At 40.0% G+C, this 26638-nt stretch overlaps 1 protein-coding gene across 5 annotated transcripts in view; it reads right to left on the bottom strand.

Moving 5' to 3' along the window:
• Positions 1-6650: 6650 nt before the first annotated feature.
• pecam1b (platelet and endothelial cell adhesion molecule 1b) overlaps positions 6651-26638 on the bottom strand; it is a 30195-nt gene continuing 10207 nt past the window's right edge. The window contains exons 8-14 of one of the 5 annotated variants that reach the window (XM_047366363.1): positions 26214-26486; positions 23720-23824; positions 11477-11530; positions 10564-10653; positions 10004-10060; positions 8220-8242; positions 6651-6917 (exon numbers count right to left, since the gene is read on the bottom strand). In XM_047366363.1, coding sequence (XP_047222319.1) covers positions 6831-6917; positions 8220-8242; positions 10004-10060; positions 10564-10653; positions 11477-11530; positions 23720-23824; positions 26214-26486 — 689 coding nt within the window. In that variant the 3' untranslated portion in view covers positions 6651-6830. Of the gene's footprint in view, positions 6918-8219; positions 8243-10003; positions 10061-10563; positions 10654-11476; positions 11531-20187; positions 20724-22275; positions 22356-23588; positions 23620-23719; positions 23825-26213; positions 26487-26638 lie in introns of those variants that run through there. The other 4 variants (XM_047366364.1, XM_047366366.1, XM_047366367.1 and 1 more) reach the window with 4 other exon arrangements.

A 26638-nucleotide genomic window follows, 5' to 3' on the forward strand; every position in this document is an offset into this window, starting at 1 on the left:
GGAGCATGTCCAGGCGTTGTAGGGAGGTCATACAGACACGTGGAGGCCACACACAATACTGAGCCTCATTTTGACTTGTTTTAAGGACATTACATCAAAGTTGGATCAGCCTGTAGTGTGTTTTTCCACTTTCATTTTGTGTGTGACTCCAAATCCAGGCCTCCATTGGTTAATAAATTTGATTTCCATTGATGATTTTTGTGTGATTTTGTTGTCAGCACATTCAACTATGCACAGAACAAAGTATTCAATGAGAATATTTCATTCATTCAGATCTAGGATGTGTTATTTGAGTGTTCCCTTTATTTTTTTGATTAGTGTATATGGATAAATGTGCTTTAGCAAGTTGTAGAGAAGCCACACAATGTTTTGCAGCCATCCACAAGGTCCTGGTGTTATTCTAGCTGAATATTTGACCACTCTTCATTTAAACTGGCTGGTTTCTTGACACAGCCACTGTGTTTAGGTTTACTCCACATATTTTAAACAGGGTTAAGGTTGCGGCTATTCTCCAGGAGTACTTTCTATGGGAAGGAAAAGTAAATGTTAATGGATGTAGCTCCTTTAGTCGTTTCATCTAGAAAGAAAGAACAGATAAACTCTGAGCCAGTTTTCAAGGTTAGAGTCTGAAAGGGAGCACATAGAGTTAGTTACAGTTAAGCTCAGTTTGCTTCATAATGTCATTGGAACAAGGCCACAGAACAAGGACTACCTTTCTTTGTCAGATAAGAATCAAGTGCTGGGAAATTGTGCTATTGTTTCAGAGCATTAAGCTCCATGAACCAACTGGATGGATCAGTTATGTCTCTTTTAAAACTGGTTGGATTGCATCAGAGGAACTATGTTTTTTGTCCCAATTGTTTAATTTATATTATAAAATGCCTGATCTCAAGAAATAATGGAAATTTTTAATTCAAATCACATGGGATCTCTGTATGAAACAACCATTTTTATGCACTCTTATGTGTGTCCTTTTGAGGACATACTACAGTTCAGTTCGGTGTATTTTGTGACATCCACTCTTTTTATTCAGTTTGAAATAAAATCTATTGCAGCTAATCGCCTTTCAACGTCCCCTAATTAGTAAAGAGAAGTCCACCTGTTTGTAATTTAACCTCATTAAAAATGCAGCCTGTGCAGACAGGCCCTTGATAACTCTGGAAGAGCTGCCAGCATGCACAGCTCAGGTTGGATAATCTGCCAACAGTATGGCTATAAATTGTGCACTCTGGCCTTCATAGTGGAGTGGCAAGAAGAAAACCATTGTTTAAGGAAAGTTGTAAGAGTTCTCGTTTGCACTTTGCCACAAGCCATGCAGGGGACAGTGCAGACACATGGAAGAAGGTAGTCTGGTCAAATGAGACCAGAAGTGGACTGAGGAAAGCTCTGTTCTTTACATTATATTAAAGTAATTTGTTTAAAGCACAACTACTTCTTTATTTATGTGTTTTTTCTGTTAACTTTTCTTATTTACTTGTATATATTTACATCTGTTTTAAGACACATGCAACTGTTAAGTTATTAGAAACCTTATGCAGAGATACCCAGATATATACGATATATGCTCATGATTATAATTGTGCCTTTTTTGTTTTACTTTTTTTTTATTCACACAGATTTGTTTTACTCTGTTTAATTGAGGAAATTTGTTCCATAATATGTGTCATAAAGTGAGATCCACTGTATCTTAGAGGTACCGACTTATTACGCACACTTTTCATGAAGATGTTCTAGCTTTCACAAGTAAGTAAATAAGACAGCTAACAAATTAGGTCTTTATTTTGTGTATATGTGTAGAGAAATAAATAAAACTGTTCTTATCAGTGCAACGGGACGCGTATTGATAAGCAAATAGGATCCAAGACAGAAGGACACGATGAAGGATGAGGATATGCTGGTTAATTTTTTCCTAAACTTTTATTTCATCCATTCAGATTCTACCTTTTCAGATTAACAGGTAGAATCTGTATAGAAAGTGCTTTAATAAAGATGATGGCAGAAGAAGATGAATATTCTCTCTCAAACAAATGTGTTAAAATTACAATAACTGATTCTTAATTGTGGTTGCCATGCCATTGCTGCATTCACAAACCCCTGGAGTCCTTCGGTTTATCAGACGACGTTCACTTCTGGAGATATGACGCAGGTTCTTAATAAATTATACATACTGAGGATGCTGCCATGTTCAAAATGACGAACGCTTTAGGAGAGCCATTTATTATGTATGAGTCAGTTCCACTGCATGGCAGGAACAATGTATTTAAAAAACATTGATTTGGACCAGTACACAGAAGCGTAATAGCTAGCAATGTTGGTGTCTGAGTCAACAGCCACATACATATTACCATGTTCATTTTCTCCACAGTCATGGTCTTGTTGCACATTTATGATGCATGTCTATGGGACTCTGCCTTAATTTGTAAAACAGCAGTTACAAAATGCATCATCTTCCCGTATTTTCTCCACATCACCACCAAAATGTGTTAAGTAACTCTTTCAGCCGTTTACTCTGCCTCATTCTTCTTTGCCACACAGACATCATTGAATGAGAGCTGAAATAAAAGCATTCATTAGAACTCAGAGGAGTCACAATTTTAGTTCAGACCTGTGCATCTGGGGGTTTTTTGTACTTATTTAAAGGAGGATTGTAAAATGATCCGATCCTGATCTAAAAGGAAATAAAAATGTTGTATCAGACTTGATGATTTTCTTCCAGATACATTTCTACCCAAAACATCCCAGTGAAATTAATTTTGGTCTATTTACACACCTCCAACACACAACCAATGTTGTCTTGGACATAAAAAGGACCAGAAAATATTAATCATAACAATAATAACAATTCACCTCGACAAAGTGTGCTGATGAAACGATGAGCTGTACTTCTGGTCTTCTTCTCCTTTCTCTGTTAAACCTCTTAAACAACCTCCAACCCCTGAGGGACCTATTTCCCTTTTTAGCTGCTTTGTGCTTAATGCTTTGTCAGCATGATGAGCAGCCAGAGATCAGTGGGATCATCAGAGATGTTTAAAGAAAACAACAGTTTAGAGGACTAAACCTTTACCACATTACACACCTAAGATAACGATTACAGTTTAAATAAAATGCAACCAACACTCACACTGGGGACTCATATCTGTAGTGTTACTACAGCCATAAACAATGAAACAACAAAGTGCAACAAGAACTCAGCGCAGAGCTGAGAAGACAACAACCAGTTCTGCCACATGATGGACCCAGTAGCATAGGCTGCATCAAACAGTGAAAGCAGACAGAGAGAGGCTACTGCAAGGCTGAGGTTTAGTGCAATGGTGCCCTCTAGTGGTAAATAACTACAAACGCTGTCGTACTAAAGTGGAAGGTTTGCTACACATCTTAAATTAATGAGTAATAAAATATATAATATAAACTATATAATTACTAATTCAGACTATATAATATATTACATGTTATCCAAAGGACTGTCTAAAAACAGATGTCTGTGTACTAGCATTTGTTACAGTGCAAGGCCCATTTTTCCAACATGTCAATGTAAGGACCCACTGCTCCTTATAGGACCCCAAGCCTGGGCCTCATAAAAAGAAGTACGGTTTTTGGATTAGGGGTTAGCTTTAGGACTATGGTGTGAATTGTGAATTCTGTAACCGACAGCAGATAACAGCCTTATACCATGAGTCTTTGATGCGAGAGTTGTTACAACGAAATAAACCTCTAATGCATATTGTGCATTAGAACAGCTTGTGAGAGACTAAATCACAAAGACAATAAGCATCCTTGTATTTAAAGGGATCTGTATTTAATTTCAGACAAAACATACCCACAAAATGTTACACTTTATATTTAAGCATGGGACATCATCTAAAGAAAGGTTTTATTGGTAAAGGTTTTCCCAATTTGCACCACACTTAAAAAGCATTCAGGCACTGAGAATACCAAGTAATGACAGGTTTCATTTGGGTTTTTATCTCCTGTTTGCAAACATGTTGTTTTTATTGCATTTTGGTTTAAAAGATCTTTACACTTTACACAGTTACTGCACACAGGACAGTCCAGAGCCCAGTTTATTCATTTGCACTGTGTGATGGTCTATCAAAGATGCTATCAAGTATTCAGAGGTTAACACCAAGTCTGGGCAGAATTCATATAAAGCTTATTTTATTATTTCTATGCGCCCAATTCCCATCAAATGTCAAAACACTTTTCACGACCCACAGGTTCAGTTCATCCATTTATTTAGAATCTAATTCAAATCAATCCAATTCATTCCAATACCTCAGAATCACACAAATCCAATTACATACAGTACAATCTATTCCAAATTATAATACAAAAGAGTCATTGACTTTGCAACAATGATCTGTTCAAGCATGCGGTGACAGTGGAAAGAATGACTCTTAACAAAACCTCCATCCAGGCTCTGTATGAGTAGCCATTTTCTGCTACCAGCTGGTGGCTGAGAGGACAGAAAAAAGAGGCATTGAAACATTTTAGTGATTGTATCCTTTTATTTTAGTCCTTGACAAAGTTCCCTGAAAGAAATCCCTTGTTCATGTGGTTTTATCAGGTGTTAATAAATAATGGGTCTTGATACCATGATTCTTCTTGTTCTTACTGCATTAAAACCTTTTCAAAATCCTTGATTTATTTGTTGATTATATGAGCTGTAGAAACAGAAAAGTGCAAATCCTGTTCAATCTTTCTATGAGGATGTTATTTTAAAATATTTCTTAATATATATTGCAGCTCTCCTAAGAATCAGTTCATGCATGGCTGCTTTTGCTTTTTTTTATTAGTCACCTTGAAGATTTGAATGATAAAAAAGCTTAAAGTAAACCTAATCTTCTAACGAGTCATTCCTTTCTGTTCAGTAAATACAAAATTAATTGACTCTTAACAAAACTTTCAAAGCCTACGACAGTGATGGGCCAATCTTGTGCTGGGAAAATCCAAACAATCTCTGAACAACATTTTATCAAGTTACATTAGGAAGGTTTGGTTGAAGGGTACAGTCAGCCATGGAAATGGAAAATGACTGGAAATCAATGCAAAGTCCTTGTAAAGATAGAGATGTGTGTATGTATTTGTGTGTGTGTATGTATGTATGTATGTATGTATGTATGTATGTATGTGTGTGTGTGTGTGTGTGTGTGTGTGTGTGTGTGTGTATGTGTATGTGTATAAACAGGAAGAAGTTTGCATTTAGACCTGTTTAATAATACTCTTCTAAACCAGAGGTGCCGAGGTCCAGTCCACCAGAGCTACTACCCTGCAACTTTTAGATGCATCCCTTCTCCAACACAGCTGAATCAAGTGGCTGAATTCCTCCATCAGCATTTGGTCATTCAGCTCTTTAGAGGCCTGGTAATGATAAAGATTATATTAAGATGGGGAAAACAACTCAGATTGTGTTAAGATGAAAAAAAACACTCATGGTATCTTAAAAAAGAACGCCACCTCCACTTTGGGCCTGCAGCTGTGTCCACCATAACCCACTTTAGTGAAATAAATTAAGAAATTGGAGCTCGGAGCAGTAGATTTTGGCTTCATTCTATTCAAAGATGTTAGTCTGCAAGATGCCTAATAATTCATGTTAACAGGTACCCAAATAAGTAGATCTACGAACGGGGCTGTGTGGTGCAGTGGGTGGAGCAGACACCCTATTTATGTAAACTGGTGGTCCTTGATTCAGAGTCAGAGGTCCTGGGTTTGATTCCCAGTAAGGGATATCTTCCCCTGCTCTCTCCTCTTCCTTTCCTGCTTTGCAAACTCTCGAATAAAGGCCACCAGTACCACAAATAAAATTATAAAGACTGCATACAGTGTTATGAAAAAATGGTTCTCCCCTAACACATTTCTTCTTTCTTTTAAAATCACACTTAAATTTTACACATCATCAAACATTTTAACATATGACAGAAATGACTCGAGTACCTAAATGGTTACTTCATGCTTTGTGTGAAACAGTATTTGCTCCCTGAAATGAATGACTGATTGTGCCACCATTGGTGGAAGGAAATGAGGTCTGCACTGCTTTAGATGATGCCCTGTTTGGTTCTTCTCTGATCTGTCGGATGAATCACTGAGGCACTCTCCGAGTATTTTTGTAGGCTGGCCACTTTTTATGTTTTCTCAATTTGTGGATATTAGCTCTCACGCTGGTTTACTAAAGCTTTAGAAATTACTTTATAACCCAGAGTGACAGATGTCGGTAACTTTGTTTGTCATCCCTTCTTCAGTTTGTTTAGATGAGGCGTTTTGCCTCCTTCATGCTGTGTGAGAGGTTCTAACAATCTGACTGTAATCAGAGCTGGGTGTCCCTAATGACACTAAACCAAAACAATGTGCTTAATCACAGGTAATTCATAAGAGGGCTAGTTTTATCTTCAAATAAAACCTGGTTGGTTTAGATAGCTTTTTCCCCTCATAGATGAATGTATCATTTTAAAAACATTTTAAAACAGCCATTTGTAATTTTAATACTATGTTTAATAAATGAAGCATTTAAGTGTAAAAGCAAAAATATCAGAAATTTGTCAAATATGTTTCCATGGTAATGTACTGTTAAAACTTTGTTATAAGATTAGTCTTTTTTTGTCCATCAGTTTTTAAATAGCTATAACTTCACCTGTAAATCACACCTGCAGATGTAATGTGTTTACTTGAAAGATTTTTTATTAAAGTGAAAAATATTTACAGCAATTCTGCAGTCCATTATTTGACTGAAAAAGAAGTGGTAAAGTATTTAAAAGAGACAGTAAAGTGTGGATAGGAAACACAAGAAAGAAATAAAATATCACAGCCTCTAAAGTGAGAGAAGATGGTGATCATCTCTAATCCACAGGCATCGGCAGGTCAGAGTAGTTGTTCAAGGACCCAGGTTGTTGGTCTCCACTGAGATCAACATACTTTACTGAACCCTGCAGACACACAAAGCAAAGTCAGTATACACAATTCTTACAGTTTTCTGATCTTTGTACACTTAAGCTCACATCTATGCTGTTATTTAAAATCACATCATGACCAAAATCAGCTAAAAACAAAGGTTAAAACCTACATTTTACTGGTGCAAACCCCATATAAAACTCAAGTATGCCATCTTCCTGTAAATAAACTGCCAAACCAAACAGCATCTTTAAAGTAGAAGACACGATGATAAACCATGATGTCACATCCACAGTTTATTATTTCCAGTCCCCCCGTTTAGCTGCCTTCAATACCATGTAGGCACAAGCAGGAGGGTCACCAGAGGCAGTGATTAAGGCACACTGTGAGGCGGTATGCTGCTCAGGATGGGCTTGGCGCTAATTTGACTGGAGCAAAGGGATGATCTGAGCAACTGATAGGGAAGGAAGCCTTGGCCCCAAATGCCTTTGTTCATCTCTGGAAACTTTGACAACAGTTTCCATCTCCTTGTCTGGATTTTAGGCCTGCAGAGAGCCAATGCAACCAGGAGGAGGCTGAATACATACACTGAAAGTTAGTTAAATAGTTAAATACATGTTATTCAGCAAAGAACAGAGAAATGTGGCACCCTACACCCTTGTATTCAGGGTTTGGGATAATAGTTTGTTAGGAACCATCTTGTAGGTTCAAAACATTTTTTTAAGGCTATCATATAGTGTTATTTTTCTGTTTGTTGTTTTTATTGAAACTTAACTAACGAAATAAAAGCGAAAGATTGTGCAGCTTGTAATTATCTAAATCTTAAATTCCTAAACTTTGATAAAGTTAACATTTAGCTAAACCTTTAATCTAGCTAAATATTTAGAAAAATAACACCTGGAATACATGTTGAATTAAATATTTAAGTTAGTTAATTATTCAGCTAAATATTTACTTAATTAAATGCTCAGCTTATCTAAATATTTATCTGAAAATTCAATCTAAGTAAGAATGTTGGTGAAATATTTATCCATATAAACTAAAATAAACATTTAGCTGAATAACAGCTGAAAACGTTGGTTAAATGTGGTAAACAATGCCACTTTAGACGACTACAAGAAAACTCCTAAGAAGCAAACATCTATTGAGTTTACTTTTTATGTATTTTACAGTATGGAAACAAAATAAAAAACTGTCGAAAAACCTTTCACAATTATGTCTGCCTTTAGGGCAAAACTTGCAGACGCCATCCACTGAAAATGTGGTGAAACAGTAATAATCAGTCAACATAGGGGTCACATTGTTATGAAGTGTGGGAAGAACACATGATTACTCACATAGTCATGGTGGTCAGCAGCACCTGCAGGAAAAAGCAGCACCAGTTAAACATGTAAAGACCTGCTTACTCACTGACTGACCTCAGAGCAGCTCATTAGTCATTTTGAGCAGTGAATCAGAACCACCTTTACATAGACCTTTGTCCCAAAAACTCAAACATCTCTTCTGTCTCTGCATTTACATTATATCTGATAGACACTTGGGTTAAAAAAAAAACTCACGGTTCCTTTAAACAGGAAATATTAGGTCTCTGATGGACTACATGATAGACATGTCCAGCTTCTGGCAGCATTTATAATAACAGGAAGTTCCTGACTGCAGTAACTGGATGAGACTGCTGCTTGTGCTGCAAGACAAATTTACCACTTTGAAAATTGTGTTTAATACAATTTAAAGTAGCTTAAATTTTGAAGTCATAAAGATGGTTATTGTAAGTTTTTTTCTTCCAATTTAGGGCAGGAAATTGAGCTTTAAGCTGATATAATAAGGTATTTATGGCAGATGTTACACTGCCTGTTTATGGGCCTAAATGTAATGAATTTCTGGCCTTGAACAGCTTTTTGTCAACTTCAGCGATTTTCAAAAATACAAAGTTTGAATTCATTGCAAGTTTTCTCCAAAGCACACCAGGTCAAAACAATACAAAAATACTCAAACATATGTATATGCCTCCACTATTATTTGGTTTATTGTCCCATCGAGGGACCACCACACTTCTTGTTGACATTGACAAGATTCTTCTTGGCAAGATTGGTAGAATCCATTTGAATTGATCCATATCCTGGGATGAACATGGCTTTTTTCTGACACTTTCAAAAGTCTGGAGCTTAGGGCTTTGGGAAGGTCATTCTAAAACAGCTGTCCAGGTTTCAACCACATGACCCTTAGATCAGCGTCAACCCCAGATGGAAAGAAATTGGTCAAGATGGACAGGATAAACCCAGGGACCACTAAGGCTTAAGTCATCATAAACTAGAAGATGCTACAAGACCCATGTCAATGTATATAGTAAAGCAAGTTTTACATTGCCAAGGACTCAAGATGTGCCAGCCAACAGAGCAGCCCCTGCTTTAAAATCTTCTTCAAGCTCGGCTAAAATATGCAACTGTCCAGAATTGCAAGCCAAATGTCTTCTGGAGATGGTCAAACAAGACAAAGACTGAGCTATTTGACCACAACAAGTATGGTTAGGGGAACCACTGAACCAGCTGTGAAACATGGTGGTGGTAGCATTATGGAGAGTGCCTGCTAGTGCTAATGGTGGCACAAATCAATGGTAAAACGGTTGAAACTTGGACAGATTCTGGTGTTCGAATTAGACAATGATAATAAACAGGCATCAAAAGTGGGTTAGCAATACCTAAAGCAGGCTAACTTTTAGATGTTGGAATAGCTCTTTCATCAAACTGATTAAAAATTAATGGAGTGTGCTTTAATGTCTGTGAGGAATTAATATATTACCGGGGGACCTTTCCGATAACCAGAGTGCTAAAAGGTGCAACATTACATTGATAATCGTTCCTCTGGTGAGTGTACAGAAACACTTCACCGACATTGTATATGCTTCACTAGATTCAAAGCATTTTTAATATCATTTATAAGCTGTGTTTCCCATCATGAAGTGCAACTCTTACTTTGCATTTCCTAAGTTTAAAGTCAGACTGACCTGCTAACTAACACCTTTTCAATTTTAACAAAAGCTAAGATTTTGCACAAAGCAGAAAGAAAAAACAAAGTTAAAGTTTCAAACAGGTTTTTTTAGGTTTCATAAAGGTAAACTCACCATGTGGAGAGTTTTGGAGCTCACTGTAAACGGTGTCTGTTCCTTTTCTAAGAGGGCCTGTTCATTGAAAAGACAAAAACACAAACAATCTAAACATCAAAAGACAAACATGAGTAGATACTGTCTGTTTGAAATATCATTAACAGCATCCTAAAAATAGGTGGGTCTTGTCACAGTAACGGTCATCTCAAGCCTGATGGAATCCAGAGCATAAGACCATAAAAATGAAAGAATGAACATCAAAACCAGCTTTGCAATTAGCTCAACCCTTCCTGTTTACAACTGCTGCAACAGTGCTGGAAATCCCAGCAGCTATCCATGCGGTAACAGCACTGAGGTGTATTAATTAAATGTAATTAGGCCCCTCCCAGGAAGTCTTGGCCTGTCTTATCAACTTAAAAGGAATGTGAGTGAGGCAGAGACAATTGGTTTAAATGAGGAGGTGCGGAAAAGAAGGAGAGATTCTGCAGATTTGTTAAGAAAATGGAAGAACTCTAGGTAACAAAAACCAGACGAGCAGAGGGTTCATGCAGAGCAGTGTTAAGCTTCGTGTGTATTACTTCTAGAAGGATCTGCTGAGTGCGAATGCACCACCTCCGTGTACTCCACCTCAGGCTCGTTGGACAGTGTGCTGATCTCGTCGTCAGTTTCTGTAGGAGAAACATTTACGTCAACACACTAATGAAATACAATAAGCATATCTGCAATATCACAACCTGCCTTTCCTTTTTTTTTTTTTTTACATAAAAATGCCTGTAAAAACACAAACAGGTAAAAACTGCTTCTTTTATCCTTGCTTTTACTTCCTTAAAGTTTATATATTTTTTTATATATTTAATGTCTGTACATTAAGTCAAATTCCTTGTTTGTGCACAAAACCTTGACCAATAAAGCTGATTCTGAAGCTTCTGATTCTGTGCAACTTACTTCTGACCATATTATGATGACAAATGGTAAATGGCATGTAGTTGTATAGTGTTTTATCTAGTGCGAGGACCCCTAAGCGCTTTACACTACAATCAGTTACACATTCACACACTGACATTGGTACGCCACATTGCAGCCACAGCTGCCCTGGAGCAGGCTGACAGTAGTGGGGGTGCCATACAATCAGTGCCACATGCACACATCCTGCAGGCAAGATGGGAGAAGTGTCTTGCCCAGGACACAATGACAGAGACGGACGAAGTGGGGGTTCGAACCGGCAACAAGCCGGTTAAGGACAAACTCTTACCACCTGAGCCTTAAGCCTGATAACTGACAGATTGGTAAAAGCAAAAATTACCAATAAAACTTCTCTGGCAACATGTAGTAGGCTAAAAAACCTTAAAAAGCAATACATCATACCCCGATTTACACTACTTCAAAAGACATGAGATGTCTATCAGTCTGGAAGAAAACATGGCTATTTATCAAAAATGTGTAAGCAACAGAAAAACACATGATAATAACGGTGCAACAGTTGTGGCTCACCTGTTTCAGGTTTTCTACTACTCCAAACGCTCTCTGGAGTTCTGTCCACTCTCACTGTTAAACAGAGACCAAACATATTAAGACAAAACTAAAAAAACAACCTTTTTAGGGATTTCTATCTATCTATCTATCTATCTATCTATCTATCTATCTATCTATCTATCTATCTATCTATCTATCTATCTATCTATCTATCTATCTATCTATCTATCTATCTATCTATCTATCTATCTATCTATCTATCTATCTATCTATCTATCTATCTATCTATCTATCTATCTATCTATCTATCTATCTATCTATCTATCTATCTATCTATCTATCTATCTATCTATCTATCTATCTATCTATCTATCTGTCTGTCTGTCTATCTGTCTATCTATCTGTCTGTCTGTCTATCTGTCTGTCTGTCTATCTATCACAAGAACACGGTGCTGTACATGTTCCGATTTAAAGTCACAGTTTGGTACGATTTCCGTATGCTTCAATCAAGAGCAATAAAATTAATTACATTTTATTATATATACAAACACACACATATATATATACTGTATATACATACATACATACATACATATATACATATATATATATATATATATATCACAAAAGTGAGTACACCCCTCACATTCCTGCAGATATTTAAGTATATGTTTTCATGGGACAACACTGACAAAATGACACTTTGACACAATGAAAAGTAGTCTGTGTGCAGCTTTTATAAAAGTGTAAACTTATTCTTCCCTCAAATTAACTCAAGATACAGCCATTGATGTCCGAACCACCGGCAACAAAAGTGAGTACACCCCTAAGAGAGAGACTACATCCAAATTGAGCACTCTTGTCATTTTCCCTCCAAAATGTCATGTGACTCGTTAGAGTTACTAGGTCTCAGCGGTGCATAGGGAACAGGTGTGTTTAATTTTCTAGTACAGCTCTCGCACTCTCTCATACTGATCACTGAAAGCTCCAACATGGCACCTCATGGCAAAAAACTCTGAGGATCTTAAAAGACGAATTGTTGCGCTACATGAAGATGGCCAAGGCTACAAGAAGATTGCCAACACCCTGAAACTGAGCTGCAGCACAGTGGCCAAGATCATCCAGCGTTTTAAAAGAGAAGGGTCCACTCAGAACAGACCTCGCGTTGGTTGTCCAAAGAAGCTGGCTGCACGTGCTCAGCATCACATCCAAATGATGTCTTTGAAAGATAGGCGCAGGAGTGCTGTCAGTATTGCTACAGAGATTGAAGAGGTGGGGGGTCAGCCTGTCAGTCCTCAGACCATACGCTCCACACTACATGAAATTGGTCTGCATGGCCGTCATCCCAGAAGAAAGCCTCTTCTGAAGTCTGTCCACAAGAAAGCCTGCAAACAGTTTGCTGAAGACATGTCGACAATGGACATGGATTACTGGAACCATGTCCTTTGATCTGATGAGACCAAGATTAATTTGTTTGGTTCAGATGGTCTCAAGCAAGTGTGGCGGCAATCAGGTGAGGAGTACAAAGATAAGTGTGTTATGCCTACAGTCAAGCATGGTGGTGGGAATGCCATGGTCTGGGGCTGCATGAGTGCAGCAGGTGTTGGGGAGTTACATTTCATTGAGGGACACATGAACTCCAATATGTACTGTGAAATACTGAAGCAGAGCATGATCCCCTCCCTCCGGAAATTGGGTCGCATGACAGTGTTCCAGCATAATAATGACCCCAAACACACCTCTAAGACGACCACTGCTTTATTGGAGAGGCTGAGGATAAAGGTGATGGACTGGCCAAGCATGTCTCCAGACCTAAACCCAATAGAACATCTTTGGGGGATCTGCAAGCGTAAGGTGGAGGAGCGCAAAGTCTCGAATATCCGCCAGCTCCGTGATGTTGTCATGGAGGAGTGGAAAAGCATTCCAGTGGCAACCTGTGAAGCTCTGGTAAACTCCATGCCCAGGAGAGTTAAGGCAGTTCTGGTAAATAATGGTGGCCACACAAATTATTGACACTTCAGGCACTTTCACTAAGGGGTGTACTCACTTTTGTTGCCGGTTGTTTAGACATTAATGGCTGTATCTTGAGTTATTTTGAGGGAAGAATAAATTTACACTGTTATAAAAGCTGCACACAGACTACTTTTCATTGTGTCAAAGTGTCATTTTGTCAGTGTTGTCCCATGAAAACATATACTTAAATATCTGCATGAATGTGACAGGTGTACTCACTTTTGTGAGATATATATATACCAAAGGTTTTAGGCAGGAGTGAAAAAATGCTATAAACAAAGAATACTTTCAAAAATGGAAGTGTTAATCATTTATTTTATTTTGTTGTGACCACCCTTTGCCTTCAAAACAGCATCAATTCTTCTAGGTACACTTGCACAGTTTTTGAAGGAATTTGGCTGGTATGTTGTTTCAAATGTCCTTCAAGAACTAATCACAGAACACTCAAATAACACATCCTAGATCTGAATGAATGAAATATTCTCATTGAATACTTTGTTCTGTACAAAGTTGAATCTGCTGACAACAAAATCACACAAAAATAATCAATGGAAATCAAATTTATTAACCAATGGAGGCCTGGATTTGGAGTCACACACAAAATTAAAGTGGAAAAACACACTACAGGCTGATCCAACTTTGATGTAACGTCCTTAAAACAAGTCAAAATGAGGCTCAGTATTGTGTGTGGCCTCCACGTGCCTGTATGACCTCCCTACAATGCCTGGCCATGCTCCTGATGAGACGGCGGATGGTCTCCTGAGGGATCTCCTCCCAGACCTGGACTAAAGGATCCGCCAACTCCTGGACAGTCTGTGGTGCAACGTGACGTTGGTGGATGGAGCGAGACATGATGTCCCAGATATGCTCAATCAGATTCAGGTCTGGGGAACGGACGGGCCAGTCCATAGCTTCAATGTCTTCATCTTGCAGGAACTGCTGATACACTCCAGCCACATGAGGTCTAGCATTGTCCTGCATTAGGAGGAACCCAGGGCCAACCGCACCAGCATATGGTCTCACGAGGGGTCTGAGGATCTCATCTCGGTACCTAATGGCAGTCAGACTACCTCTGGCGAGCACATGGAGGCCCTCCAAAGAAATGCCACCCCACACCATTACTGACCCACTGCCAAACCGGTCATGCTGAAGGATGTTGCAGGCAGCAGATCGCTCTCCACGGTGTCTCCAGACTCTGTCACGTCTGTCACATGTGCTCAGTGTGAACCTGCTTTCATCTGTGAAGAGCACAGGGCACCAGTGGCGAATTTGCCAATCCTGGTGTTCTCTGGCAAATGCAAAGCGTCCTCCACGGTGTTGGGCTGTGAGCACAACCCCCATTTGTGGACATCGGGCCCTCATACCATCCTCATGGAGTCGGTTTCTAACGGTTTGTGCAGACACATGCACATTTGTGGCCTGCTGGAGGTCATTTTGCAGGGCTCTGGCAGTGCTCCTCCTGTTCCTCCTTGTACAAAGATGGAGGTAGCGGTCCTGCAGCTGGGTTGTTGCCCTCCTACGGCCTCCTCCATGTCTCCTGGTGTACTGGCCTGTCTCCTGGTAGCGCCTCCAGGCTCTGGACACTACGCTGACAGACACAGCAAACCTTCTTGCCACAGCTCACATTGATGTGCCATCGTGGATGAGCTGCACTACCTGAGCCACTTGTGTGGGTTGTAGAGTCCGTCTCATGCTGCCACGAGTGTGAAAGCACCACCAACATTCAAAAGTGACCAAAACATCAGCCAGAAAGCATCGGTACTGAGAAGTGGTATGTGGTCCCCACCTGCAAAACCACTCCTTTATTGAGTGTGTCTTGCTAATCACCAAAGATTTCCCTCTGTTGTCTATTCCATTTGAACAACAGCTGTGAAATTGATTGTTAATCAGTGTTGCTTCCTAAGTGGACAGTTTGATTTCACAGAAGTTTGATTTACTTGGAGATATATTGTGTTGTTTAAGTGTTCCCTTTATTTTTTTGAGCACTGTATATATATATATATATATATATATATATAACTGACAAAACAGTACATCTGATACATTTTTTGAATAGTTTTGTTTTTTAACATTTTTCATATTCTTTGTCAAAAGCAGGGAGAACCTTTCTGTGACATTTCATGTCATTAGGACCTTACAAGTTAGGTATACTGCAACAAAAAGCAGTTTTTACACCCTTAATTGGTGTAGGCAGAAAACCTCCGCTGAACTGTAACAATTAACAATAGGCTGTTAATTCAGGAGCAACTGCACAGCAGATTCTGGCGAAAACAATTTCCCACTTGGTAATGTAATCTCACACACGGCTCAACCGAGCCTTATGTGAATAATTTCCTGCCTCTGCTGCGTGCATTAAAACTTGCCTGGCCTGAAACAAAACAAACCCCACCCACCAAAATACCACCAGTATGATCAACACATTCATACCCACAGCAGAGTACTCCATTCCAGCATAGGAAACAGCTCAGAGACTCCATTGTTTCACCGTTTCAAGGAAGTCTCTGCAGAGCATTCAGTTTTCAGGAAATGAACTGACTTCATGGTATGTGGTTATTCTTGCCTCAGGATTTTGACACAACCAAACACAAAACACCAAAGCCTGCAAGGTCAAATCTAAAAAATGTTGCATATATTAGTAAGAGGTTTACATACACTCATCACCTGCATGAATGTCATATTAATAATGGGCTTTTAATATTGCATTTGAACAAGTCTTCTTCAGGGGCTGCCTGACAGCTTCAATTATTTTATTAAACTACAAAAATTAGGTGCACAATTTTGAATTTTCTGTGGATCCTCATCCACATAGGGACAAAACTATATAGTACCATATAGTACATAGACTGTCACTGATGTTAAATGTCAGCAAGATGCAGAGAAACCTGCTACCTTTTTTGTAACTATTAGGGATATCTGGATATTTGACCCTCTTCTGGTTAGAAAAAGCTAATTTAAACTGGTTGGTTTCCTGCCACAGACCTGGCTTTCATGAATATTTGGCACATTTTTGATGAAGTTGAGATCAAGGCCATTCCAGAAGCTTAATGACAGCCTGCTTTATTCTTTCCAACACCACTTTGATATACAATATGTTTGGGATAAATGTCCTGTTGAAACACCCAAACGTGCTGGTTTCAACCGTCAAGCTAAAGATTTATGGTAAACAACCAGTACCACTGGCAGAGAAACAACCCCAGATCATGACGCAACCACTGCCATGCTTGACAGCTGGTACAGAGCTGTTGGGTTTGAAAGCTGTGCTTCCAAACATAACTCTTGTCACTGTGACCAAACAGCTCAATTTTGCTTGTCTGCTCAAAAAACCTTTTTATAGAAGACATCTGACATGTGGGCAGCTACAAAGTTATTGTAGTCTGGGCTGTGATCTTGTTGGCACTGTCCAGGTCTGGTTTGAATGTGTAAATTGAGACTGTAGTTAAAACAGTTTTCAGTTCCTGACAGGCTTGAATCTTGGTAGCTCTTTGGTGGTTTACAAACATCCTAACCACAACCTTCATTTTATTCGAGGAGAAAATTTGGGTAAAATGATTGAAATTTAGACACATGTAAGTATTACAACAGGACAATGGTCCAAAACACCTAATCAAAACTAGTTTTGAAAAGCATGCATGAAATTTTCTAAAACAACTGACATCAATCGTATTTAAAAATCAACTAATTCAAATAACTGCTAGCTGGATCCCTGGGAGAGCATTTTGCCACCCAGTCTTTCCCTCCCCATCCCTGGACACCTCCCTCCGCCCACTCTACTCTATCACACTACCACTCATGTAGGGCCTTGGGGTGTGGGTGCATCATTGGAATGCCGCAAAGGTTTTCCATCTCTGCGGTCTCATGGCAGCACTGTGCCCCAATTTTATTGTACAACTTAGACACTCTCACTTATAAAATTTTCATTACATTCACATTTAGGGCCTTGGGGGTGGGTGTGCTCAATGGCATCAAGAGGGAGTGTATTACAACAACAAACATCAACACCACATTTGAGCAGGCGGAGGTAGGTTTGGGGTCTTCTCACACCCCAGTTTGCTGTTTGGTGTCTGGGGTCGGAGGCTGGGAGAGGGAGCGGGCCTTCTGGTCGGAATCTGGGCTGGGGTTAGGGTTCGGGTCTTGGGGGTTGTCTGATGCTGTGGCTGGCTTTTTGACTTTCTCGGGATCGCTTGGTTTTCTTTGGATCTCAGTCCCTGGCTTTGGTTCCTGGTCTGTCAGTTGGGGGGTGCAGCGAGGTCTCATGAACGGATGGGCTGGGGCTGCTGGCGCTGGCCGGATGGTTGGGCGGGCTTGGCGGTATGCTGCTCTGCGGGCTGTTGTGTCCGGGGGGGGATTGAGGCAGGATAGAGGGTGGCGTGGAGGGGCTGCAGGGTGTGGGGTGGGGGGGTTGTGTCCTTTTCTTGGATGTGGGATCACCGGGATTTGGATCTAGCTGAGCGGCTTTGATAGAGCTGAGCTGGATAATGTTTCCCCCTGGGCTATCGTTGCAGTGGCAGTCATGTGGTGTGTTTGTGTGGTTGCACTCGGGGATGTCGGCCCTGAGTGCTTGCCACTGGCCGGGGACCTCTTGCCAGGTGAGTTTGTCCTATCTTCTGTTCTGTTCTGTTGTGGGCATGGTGCTCGATGGTGTCTGCACTGTTGCGGCTGTGGGCGGGGGCTGGGATGGCGTTGCGCGGGGCCCTTCCCTTGCCAACGCGGCACGCTGTGTGTTGGGGGCAGGATGCAGCGGGATGCTTGGAGCGGGGCTGTTTGTGGAGCTTGCACTGTGTGGGTGTGGCTTCGTCAACTTTTCGAGGATGAAGATCCCCTTTGGGGGTGTGCCCCTGTGCTGTGGGGAGGTGATTCACGGCATTTGGGTTTGGGGGCATGTATTTGATATCTGTGTCCTGGTTGAGGGTGGCCCTGTGGGGACATTCCTGTTGGGGTTCATTGGGGTTAGGATCGGAATTCATTGGTTGGGACTATTTCATCCTGGTTGGCGGGCTAGTTTGGACCATGTAGATCCCTCTTTTGTACAGGGGGATTGGGGTCGGGGTCGCCTGGGCTCAGGTGCTTTGGCAATCTGCCTGTCTCCACCCCCGGAGGGAAGGGGACCACCTCCTAGGTCTGGGGGCTGGTTGCCCCTCCGGGGTATCGGCAACTGGACCTGGGAATATAGTGTATGTATAGGGAGTGTGAGTGAGTAAATGTACGACGTCCATCGTTGTTTGTCTTTATGTTGCATGGGTGTGAGTGTTTTTATGTGTATGCATGAGGGTGGGAATGTGTGGTTGTGACTGTGTGTACCTGTTTTTTGTGTCAGGTTAGGTCTTGGACTGGATCAGGATGTGGGGCCTATTTCCTCCTCGCCACACTACCTGCTGGTGGTTGGTATTTCTGTGTTTCTGGTGTACTTGTGGTTCTCGGTGTCTGGGGCTGGGTGCTTTGGTGTTTGCTGGTTCACTCCCGGTGGCTGCTTGCCGGGGCCTGGACCCTTGGGCTCTGTCGGGCCTCTGCTTTGGGAGTGATATGTCCCGGGGTCTCGGGTCTCTGGGTCCATGGCTGAATCTGCTCGGGCGTAGACGGCTGCCAGCGGGGCCTGTGGGCTAGTTGCTGCAGCTCCCAGGGGCTTCGGCACTGTGGCTGCTTAGTGGTTCCCCTGAGACTCTCCCCTGCTCTTCTTTGGGGGGGTTGCGGTAGTCCCGGAGGTGGTTCTCCTGGGGTTCCTGTGCTCTGGGGGTCCTTCGGATGTCTGTGGCTTGAATCTCCTCCGTATCTGTCTCAGGTCCAGGGGGACAGGTCTGTGCATATTTTTATGGAGAAACCTTGTATACACAAGCACGCCCACACTCACATTCAGGTGTTAACAGATACACAAATGTTCTGTATTGAGCCGCATTTACCACTAAATACGTCTTGCATTGATAAGTACCGTGCAATTTTTGGTCAGAAAGCTGTTAATTTGAACGTTTCTGCAGGTGTAGCAGCAAGCACTGTGTTATCTTGAAATCTCTTCATTCTAATTTCTTTCCTCCATTCTTTTCTCCTTCTCTCCCCTTTTCCTTTTTGCCCCACCTCTTTCTCTTTTGTGCTTCTTCATTTTTTCCTTTTCATTTCTGTCTCCGTGTCTGTAACAATTGAAATAATCTCAAAGCAGTTTCTAATAAAGTTTCTTTTAGAAATATCAAGTAGAGCTTTAAAGCATTAGCTGTAATGCTCCATTTGTGAAAGTAAATCTGTTGGGCTTTTTCTTGGCACTCAGACAATAATTCTGAGCGCTACTCAGCCAGACAGGACACGGTAAAAAAAAAAAAAAAAAAAAAAAAAAAAAAAAAAACTGCTACCATCACCAAGAATAGTGGTCAAACACCCAGAGAGAATCCCAAAAACTTGATGGCAACAAAAAGAGGTCAAGGTGCAACTCTATTAGGACATTTAACCAAATATTATTAGGGTGTATGTACTACATGTTTGAGCCTGTTTGTGTAATTTTGTCCTTGTGAGGATTAGAGAAAAAACACAATTTGTCTTTGTAAAATAATTGAGATTGTATGTTTTATGATTATTCCAAACTGAATGACTGAAGATTGAGTCAACTGCATCATTAAAAGCTCCATGATGAGTATATGTAAACTTCTTACTGTAACTGTTTAATAACTTATTACAAACATTCAGCTGCAATTAAAAAGCAGGAGGAAAATGAAGGAATGATTCAGGCACACCTCTAAATAAAACAAACACCTTTATTCTACAGAACTGCTCTCAATCATCAGTCCGGTGATCAACCAAAATTATATACACAAATTCCCTGTGACAGTATGTACAGATCGGTGTCATCAGACTTACTTTATGCAGATTAGATGAACAGACGCAACAAGAAAGAAGCAAGCAGTGACACACAACACAGGCACAAGAAACAGATTGTTAGGGTAAAGACTGCAGGAGGAGGGGAGAGGGAGCAGTGGGACCTGGTTTATTTATTGTCATTAAAAAGGATAAAAACAAAAAAGGCCCCTCCGCTTTACAGAGTAATCATAGAGTCCAAATCCTTCAAAACGTCAGACAGGATTACTGCCTCCTGTGTTTCTCTCAAAAGTCTTTCAGAGTTTGATTTTCCTTAAAGATAGTGCATGCTGTCTCTACACTGAGGCTGGGATACTGCAGCTGCTCCTGTTGATGATGTCTGCAGGAAGCGATGCAACGCTACCTCGCGTCCCATTGGCCACTCTCCCCTCCTTGTCATCATAGAACGACGCTGCGTCTGGAACAAAAGGATAATGGCTGCTCTAAGCAGGTTGCAGAAAATGAGAGAGAAAAGAACCTCCACTTCCCGCAGATACACTGTAATCAAACTGCCTCCTATTGTTCCTGCTACTGTGACACATGCTTAAATTAGAATGACATGCAAAAGAAAAAGAAAGATGAGGAAAACGTGATTTATTGTACATTTTAGGACAGAATTTATTAGACCCCCCCATAAAGAGGTAATTTAAAAAAAAGTATTTCCCAAGTGCCTTTAAACAGAGCAAACAATGTTTAAAAGCTTTTTCAAACATTCAAGTTTTATTTTGCACATTTACATAATTTTACTTTAAGAAATGTTTGCCAACAAAGAAAAGCCACAAGGGTCAAAATAATTATGCCCCTGATACTAATCGTTTCTATTTATTTTTTACTGGCTAACAACCTGGAGTCACTTGTAGTTTTCAAGCATCTGAAATGTTCCCTGAGGAATACCGGCCCATTCTTCTTCGCATCTCTGCTCTGGAATGGTCCTTTGTTCTTAGCGCACAGATTTTCTATGGGATTTAAGCTCGTTGCATATCATTCAGTAATGTTCACTTTGGTCTCCTGGTAGCTCTTCACCAGGATCGATGTATGTTTTCGTACTTCAGGTTTTCTTTCAAAATGTTCACATATGCTTCTTTGTCCTGGATTCTTTGCATCTTGATGAGATTCCAAGGTGCAGTTGCACTAAAACGTCTCCACAGCATAATACTCCCATCACCATGTTTTACTGTGGGGAGGGGTAGCGTCTTTTCTGCACAAGTGGGGTTATTTTTGGTGTGCAACCTTCCCATCTATTCCTTTGTAGAGCTTTTGGCAGCCGTTCTATGGTCAAGACATCTCTCACTAGTTTAATTTGCTCCTTTACCTCTACCAGGCTTGTTCTCTGAGGTCTGGCTTTCTATATAATTTGTTGATGATGCTTCTCACTCCATTCGTTGACCCTTCTAAATGTTGTAATAACTGTTTATCCATCTCCTGCTTTGTGAACATCAACAATTTATTCCCCCAAATCTGAACTGATTTATTTTGTTTTTGGCATGATGCATCCCTAAATGAGAGCTGAAACCTATAATAAGGTTTTTGTAAATAAGAGGAAAGCCCTCAGTTTTAATTTGAACATTACAAAGTGCTTCAATGCACAACAGTAGTTTGTGCAATGGCTCAACGGCCAGTTCTTAGGGGAATTAATGCCGTGTGGTCAGAGAAGTCCTTGTTCTGTTAAATGCTCTTGGGGACATTATGTGAAACATTAATATTGTATAGGGGGCTTATAATTTTGTCCTCAATGATAAGCATGCTGGGCATGAACAAAAATCAAGAACTCTACAATTTGAAGAAAGTACAGGCAACAATAAGGTCTGAGCTCTGCATGCAGACCAGAACATGGATTATTGCTGTGAGTAAAGAAGTTACAACCAGACAGTGTGTGATGAGTGTTTAGACTGTGATGACGGTTGTTAGAAGATAAAGACTGATGTGGCCTTTAAGTGACACGCAGAAGAATGGTAAAAAAACCAAGCTACCTGTGGCTGCATTATAAACCTCTGTGTCGTGGGTTAGAGTCACTGTTAAAGAGTCATCTGATTTAGGGCTCGCAGGCTTTCTGAGAAATTGTGAAAATAAAGTCAGCTGCAAGCAAACGTGACGTCAAGAAAAAACCTAACTTCAGATAAATGTTGAAGCATCTGTACAGGTTGTTTTGCATGTTGTAGACAATGTGATTGTAGTCAAAGCCCATGTTTGAAACTATGTTTTTTTGCAAGTGTTAATTTCTCTTATGGACCAAAAATGCATCAATATGAATTTCCCTTTACTCTAAATTAACTAATTTAACAAAAATGTCCCTATAGACAAATAAGGAACAACTCTCCTTTGACCGGAAGAGACCTGAAACAGGACCTGGCTCAGTAAGAGCAGCCATCTGCTGCAACTTTCAAACCAGCATTCCATGTTTACAATATGCAAACTGATTTGTTGTTGTTGTTTTTTTTACTTTTGCACTGAAGTTGTCAACCACAGATTTAAGGGCCTTGTTTTCTTTGGTTAACATTTATTTAGTAACAGTCTGGTCAAGTCTGATCTTGTAGTACATAAATTCCAAAATCTATAAAACTCATTGTAGTTTTCAAGAGAGACCTTCTGAACAGAAATGTTGAGCTGCTTCCAAATTGGATGAACCTAGAAAATGGACTGGAGCACAGCCAGTTAACATGCACTCAGCTACCTGGGAACGGTCATGTTTTTAACCTGTGAAGCCCGACAAGCTGTGTCGGGTGTGTTTGATTAGATCTTTATTTTTGTTTAATCACAACTAAATCAGACATAGTAATGGTTCAGATAGTGCTTCCACTTGAAAAATATTCTTTTATGTAAGTTTTGCATGTAGACCTTATAACTATGGAGCTATACTTGATTTATTTCAGGTATGTAATTTCAGGCGGAAATTGCTTCTAAAACCCTTAGGGCTTAACAGGTTAATGCGTTTATTTCAGAGCAAAGCAAAAACATTATGATGCACTGCAGCAAACAATTATTTATTCAATAAGTAAAAGGAGTTTGGGTTGTATTTCTTGAGAGTTAAGTCCAATTATTCTTATGTGTCCCTTTTGGCCCCCTGTAAATATAAATTATCTGAAGATGTAATAAATGTTGAAAGAAAAATTATGTTTCTGTCTACAACCATGCAAAGCACATCAAATACTTCCTTACAGTCTATAAACAGCTGAATTCAAACTCTACCACAGCCTCTGAACCACCTGATACATCTAAACACCCTTCACCAGTTCCTAAAAAATCTAGCACATTCAGGAGAAGCGAAAAGTCAAAGCCAACTCACACTGACAATTCAGCAGCAGTTTCTCTTTTACCTACAATAAAAAAGGATAAGTCGGGGGGGGGGGAGGAAGGCTGGTTTTTATTTAAAGACACAAGAGGCCCGAGTTTCTGGAGGACTGTAGGTGTCTCTACCTCTCCTGGATCTGATGAACAGCACAAAGCCCACCAACACCAGTGAGGGCACCACCAGTATTACGATTCCGGGAATCAGTAATTTCTTCCACATCGCCATGCCGACTGTAAAGGGAGACACAAAGGACAAAAAGTCAATAAAAATAAAATAAGGATGTGAAGAAAATTGAAAACAATAAATAAATATTATGTCTTCTGGGTATTTTTAGGAAAAGAAAGGTGACTACAGGGAGACTGGGAAATTTGTGATCCCTTTACAGATTTTCATATTTCTGCATGTATATCATCAGATTTTATCAAACGTTAATGGTGGTGGTTCTATAAACCCCCAGTCGGTCATGGCTCACACTGAGCCTGGTTCTGCTGGAGGTTTCTTCCTGTTAAAAGGGAGTTTTTCCTCTCCACTGTCGCTACATGCATGCTTAGTATGAGGGATTGCTGCAAAGTCAACGCCAGTGACTGTCCACTGTCTCTACATGCTCATCCAGGAGGAGGGAATGCTACAAGTCACTGACTCGATACAATCTGCTGGGTTTCCTTAAATAGAAAACTTTTTAACCAATTTGAATAAATAACTGAATCTGACTGCACTGCTTGATAATTAGAATCAACTGGGATGTATGTAACTGACTTAAAATCTGTATGATTCGATTGAACTGACTTTGTAAAGTGCCTTGAGACGATATGTGTTGTGAATTGGTTTTATAAATAAAACTGAATTGAATTAAATTCAGTTGAAAAAAATTTTTTAATAAATAAAAGCAAATGACCATTAAGATGACTTGAAAAAGTTTCCAAAAAGCCAACAGAGTAAAACAAATAATAGAATTACACTGAGGTGTCTTCAGTCTGCAGGATGTCAGTCAGGTGTAATCTAACTGTTAATTGGGCAGCTTTACGGCAAAAACAAGAGTTGAAAAACAAGAATGATCGGACTGAAAAGGCTTATAAAATCTTTGTTAATTGTTTTGATCTAAACAAGAATAAATTAACTACTTTTTCCTCATCAATAGATATTTCAATTTAATTAATTTCAATTCAATTTCAAAAATACTTTATTAATCCCAAAAGGGATTCACAAAACAAGTGTGTGTTGGTTTATGAAGGGAACCTTTCAACTGTTAGATGTGTAAAACAGGCCTAAAGTTTCCATAGATGCTAAACATAAACTAAAAGTGTGCTGATTTTAAAATTGTGAGGTTGCCTAGGTCTGGTCACAGATTGTGATTATAAGGATTTAGCCATAACTGGTCCTTAAATAAAAATACATTTAGATACTAATAAATGCAGAGCATGTGAGAGTCCATCTTGAGATGTCTGAATAACAAGAACTGACCCAAATCTGTCCCAGAGGTATCTTCCCAGCAGCCTGCATTTTTCACCCTTTAATTATAGTGCTTTGAAAAGGTGATCACTAACAGCTTTCATTTGTCACAGTTAAATGTTTAAGGTCATCAGATTTTAATAAAGATAATCTAAAAATGCAAAATGTCAAGTGATAATGTAAAAAACAAAATTTTCTTCATTCATTAAATCATGACTTAAAAACATTTTTAGTTTATTATACCTAGCAACACCTAGGCCTAAATACCGCCTAACTTGCAAAATCAAGAAATCACTGAAACACAACCTGTCTCACAACATGAAATAGGCTAAAAGATCTAACACAAAGCAACACATCATGCAAAGAAGGCCACTGACCTGTTTCAGTCTGGAAAGGATTACATATCTATTTCTAGGGCTTTGGAAGTTAGGTGAACCACATTGAGAGACATTATCCACAAATGGAGAAAACATGGAACACTGGTAAATCTTATCAGAAGTGGTCAGCCTGCTAAAATTACTCCAACAGAGCACTGACGACTCACCCAGGAGGTCACAAAAGAAGCCAGAACATCATCTAAGGCACTGAAGGCCTCCCTTGCCTCAGAAAAGGTCAGTTTTCATGATTTGACAATAAGAAAGAGAGACTGGGCAAAAATTGCATCTATAGGAGTTCCAAGGCCAAGAACACTGTTGACCAAAATGAAAACAAACACTCGTCTCACATTTGCCAAAAAAAGAATTCCAAAGACTTGTGGGAAAATATTCTGTGGTCTGATGAGAAGTTTGGTGTAAAACTAAAGCAGCATTTCAGAAAAACATCATGCACGCAATCTAACATGGAGGTGGTAGTGTGATGGTCTGGGCCTGCTTTGCCATTTCTGAACCTGGACATCTTATTGCTCCGTTCCAGACCTTAGAGCTGGTGGGGCTAGCCAAAGTCCAAATGTAAGTTAACTAAAGTTAACAAATCTGCAAAGAGAAGTGGGTCAACCCATTTTATTTGTTAGGTTTACCTCCCATAATCCTTTGCGCTCGTTAAAAGGTATGAAATACTAACAGATCAGACGGGATATCCAGTTCAGGACCTAGTTTCATTTTTAAAGCATTTAGGGGATGGAATGAGAAAAGTATCGCTGGTTCACAGATACCGAGTTAAAATTTGTCTTACCTACTAAGTTGACTCTGTTACTTTCAACAGAGTTGGCACGGTTCTCAGCCTTGCAGTAGTACTTGTCGCTGTGCTCTTTAGACAGAATGAATGGGTAGTTTGTGGTGTTAATTTTTGTGGTTGTGGTCTCCAGTGCATTTGGATCGCCATCCCGGAACCACCTAACTGTTACAGGTGGTGTGCCTTTGAAAGAACAGATAAGGGTGACCGAGTTTCCCTCCGAGATATCTCCTGAGATAGGAAGGACCATCAGATGTGCTTCGGTCATAGGCTCTGAAGTGGAAGAAAATGAGGGAAGGTTAGTCAACCCAAATTATTGGGGTGGTAAAATAAAAGCCTTTCTGAAACCAAAAGAAAATGTTTTGGACATCCGGGCTAAAAATGAAACCCAAACATTTTGTTTTTGTCATCAGAGAACTAAAAAC

The sequence above is a fragment of the Girardinichthys multiradiatus genome, chromosome 5 (assembly GCF_021462225.1).
Source record: "Girardinichthys multiradiatus isolate DD_20200921_A chromosome 5, DD_fGirMul_XY1, whole genome shotgun sequence".
NCBI lineage: Eukaryota > Metazoa > Chordata > Actinopteri > Cyprinodontiformes > Goodeidae > Girardinichthys > Girardinichthys multiradiatus.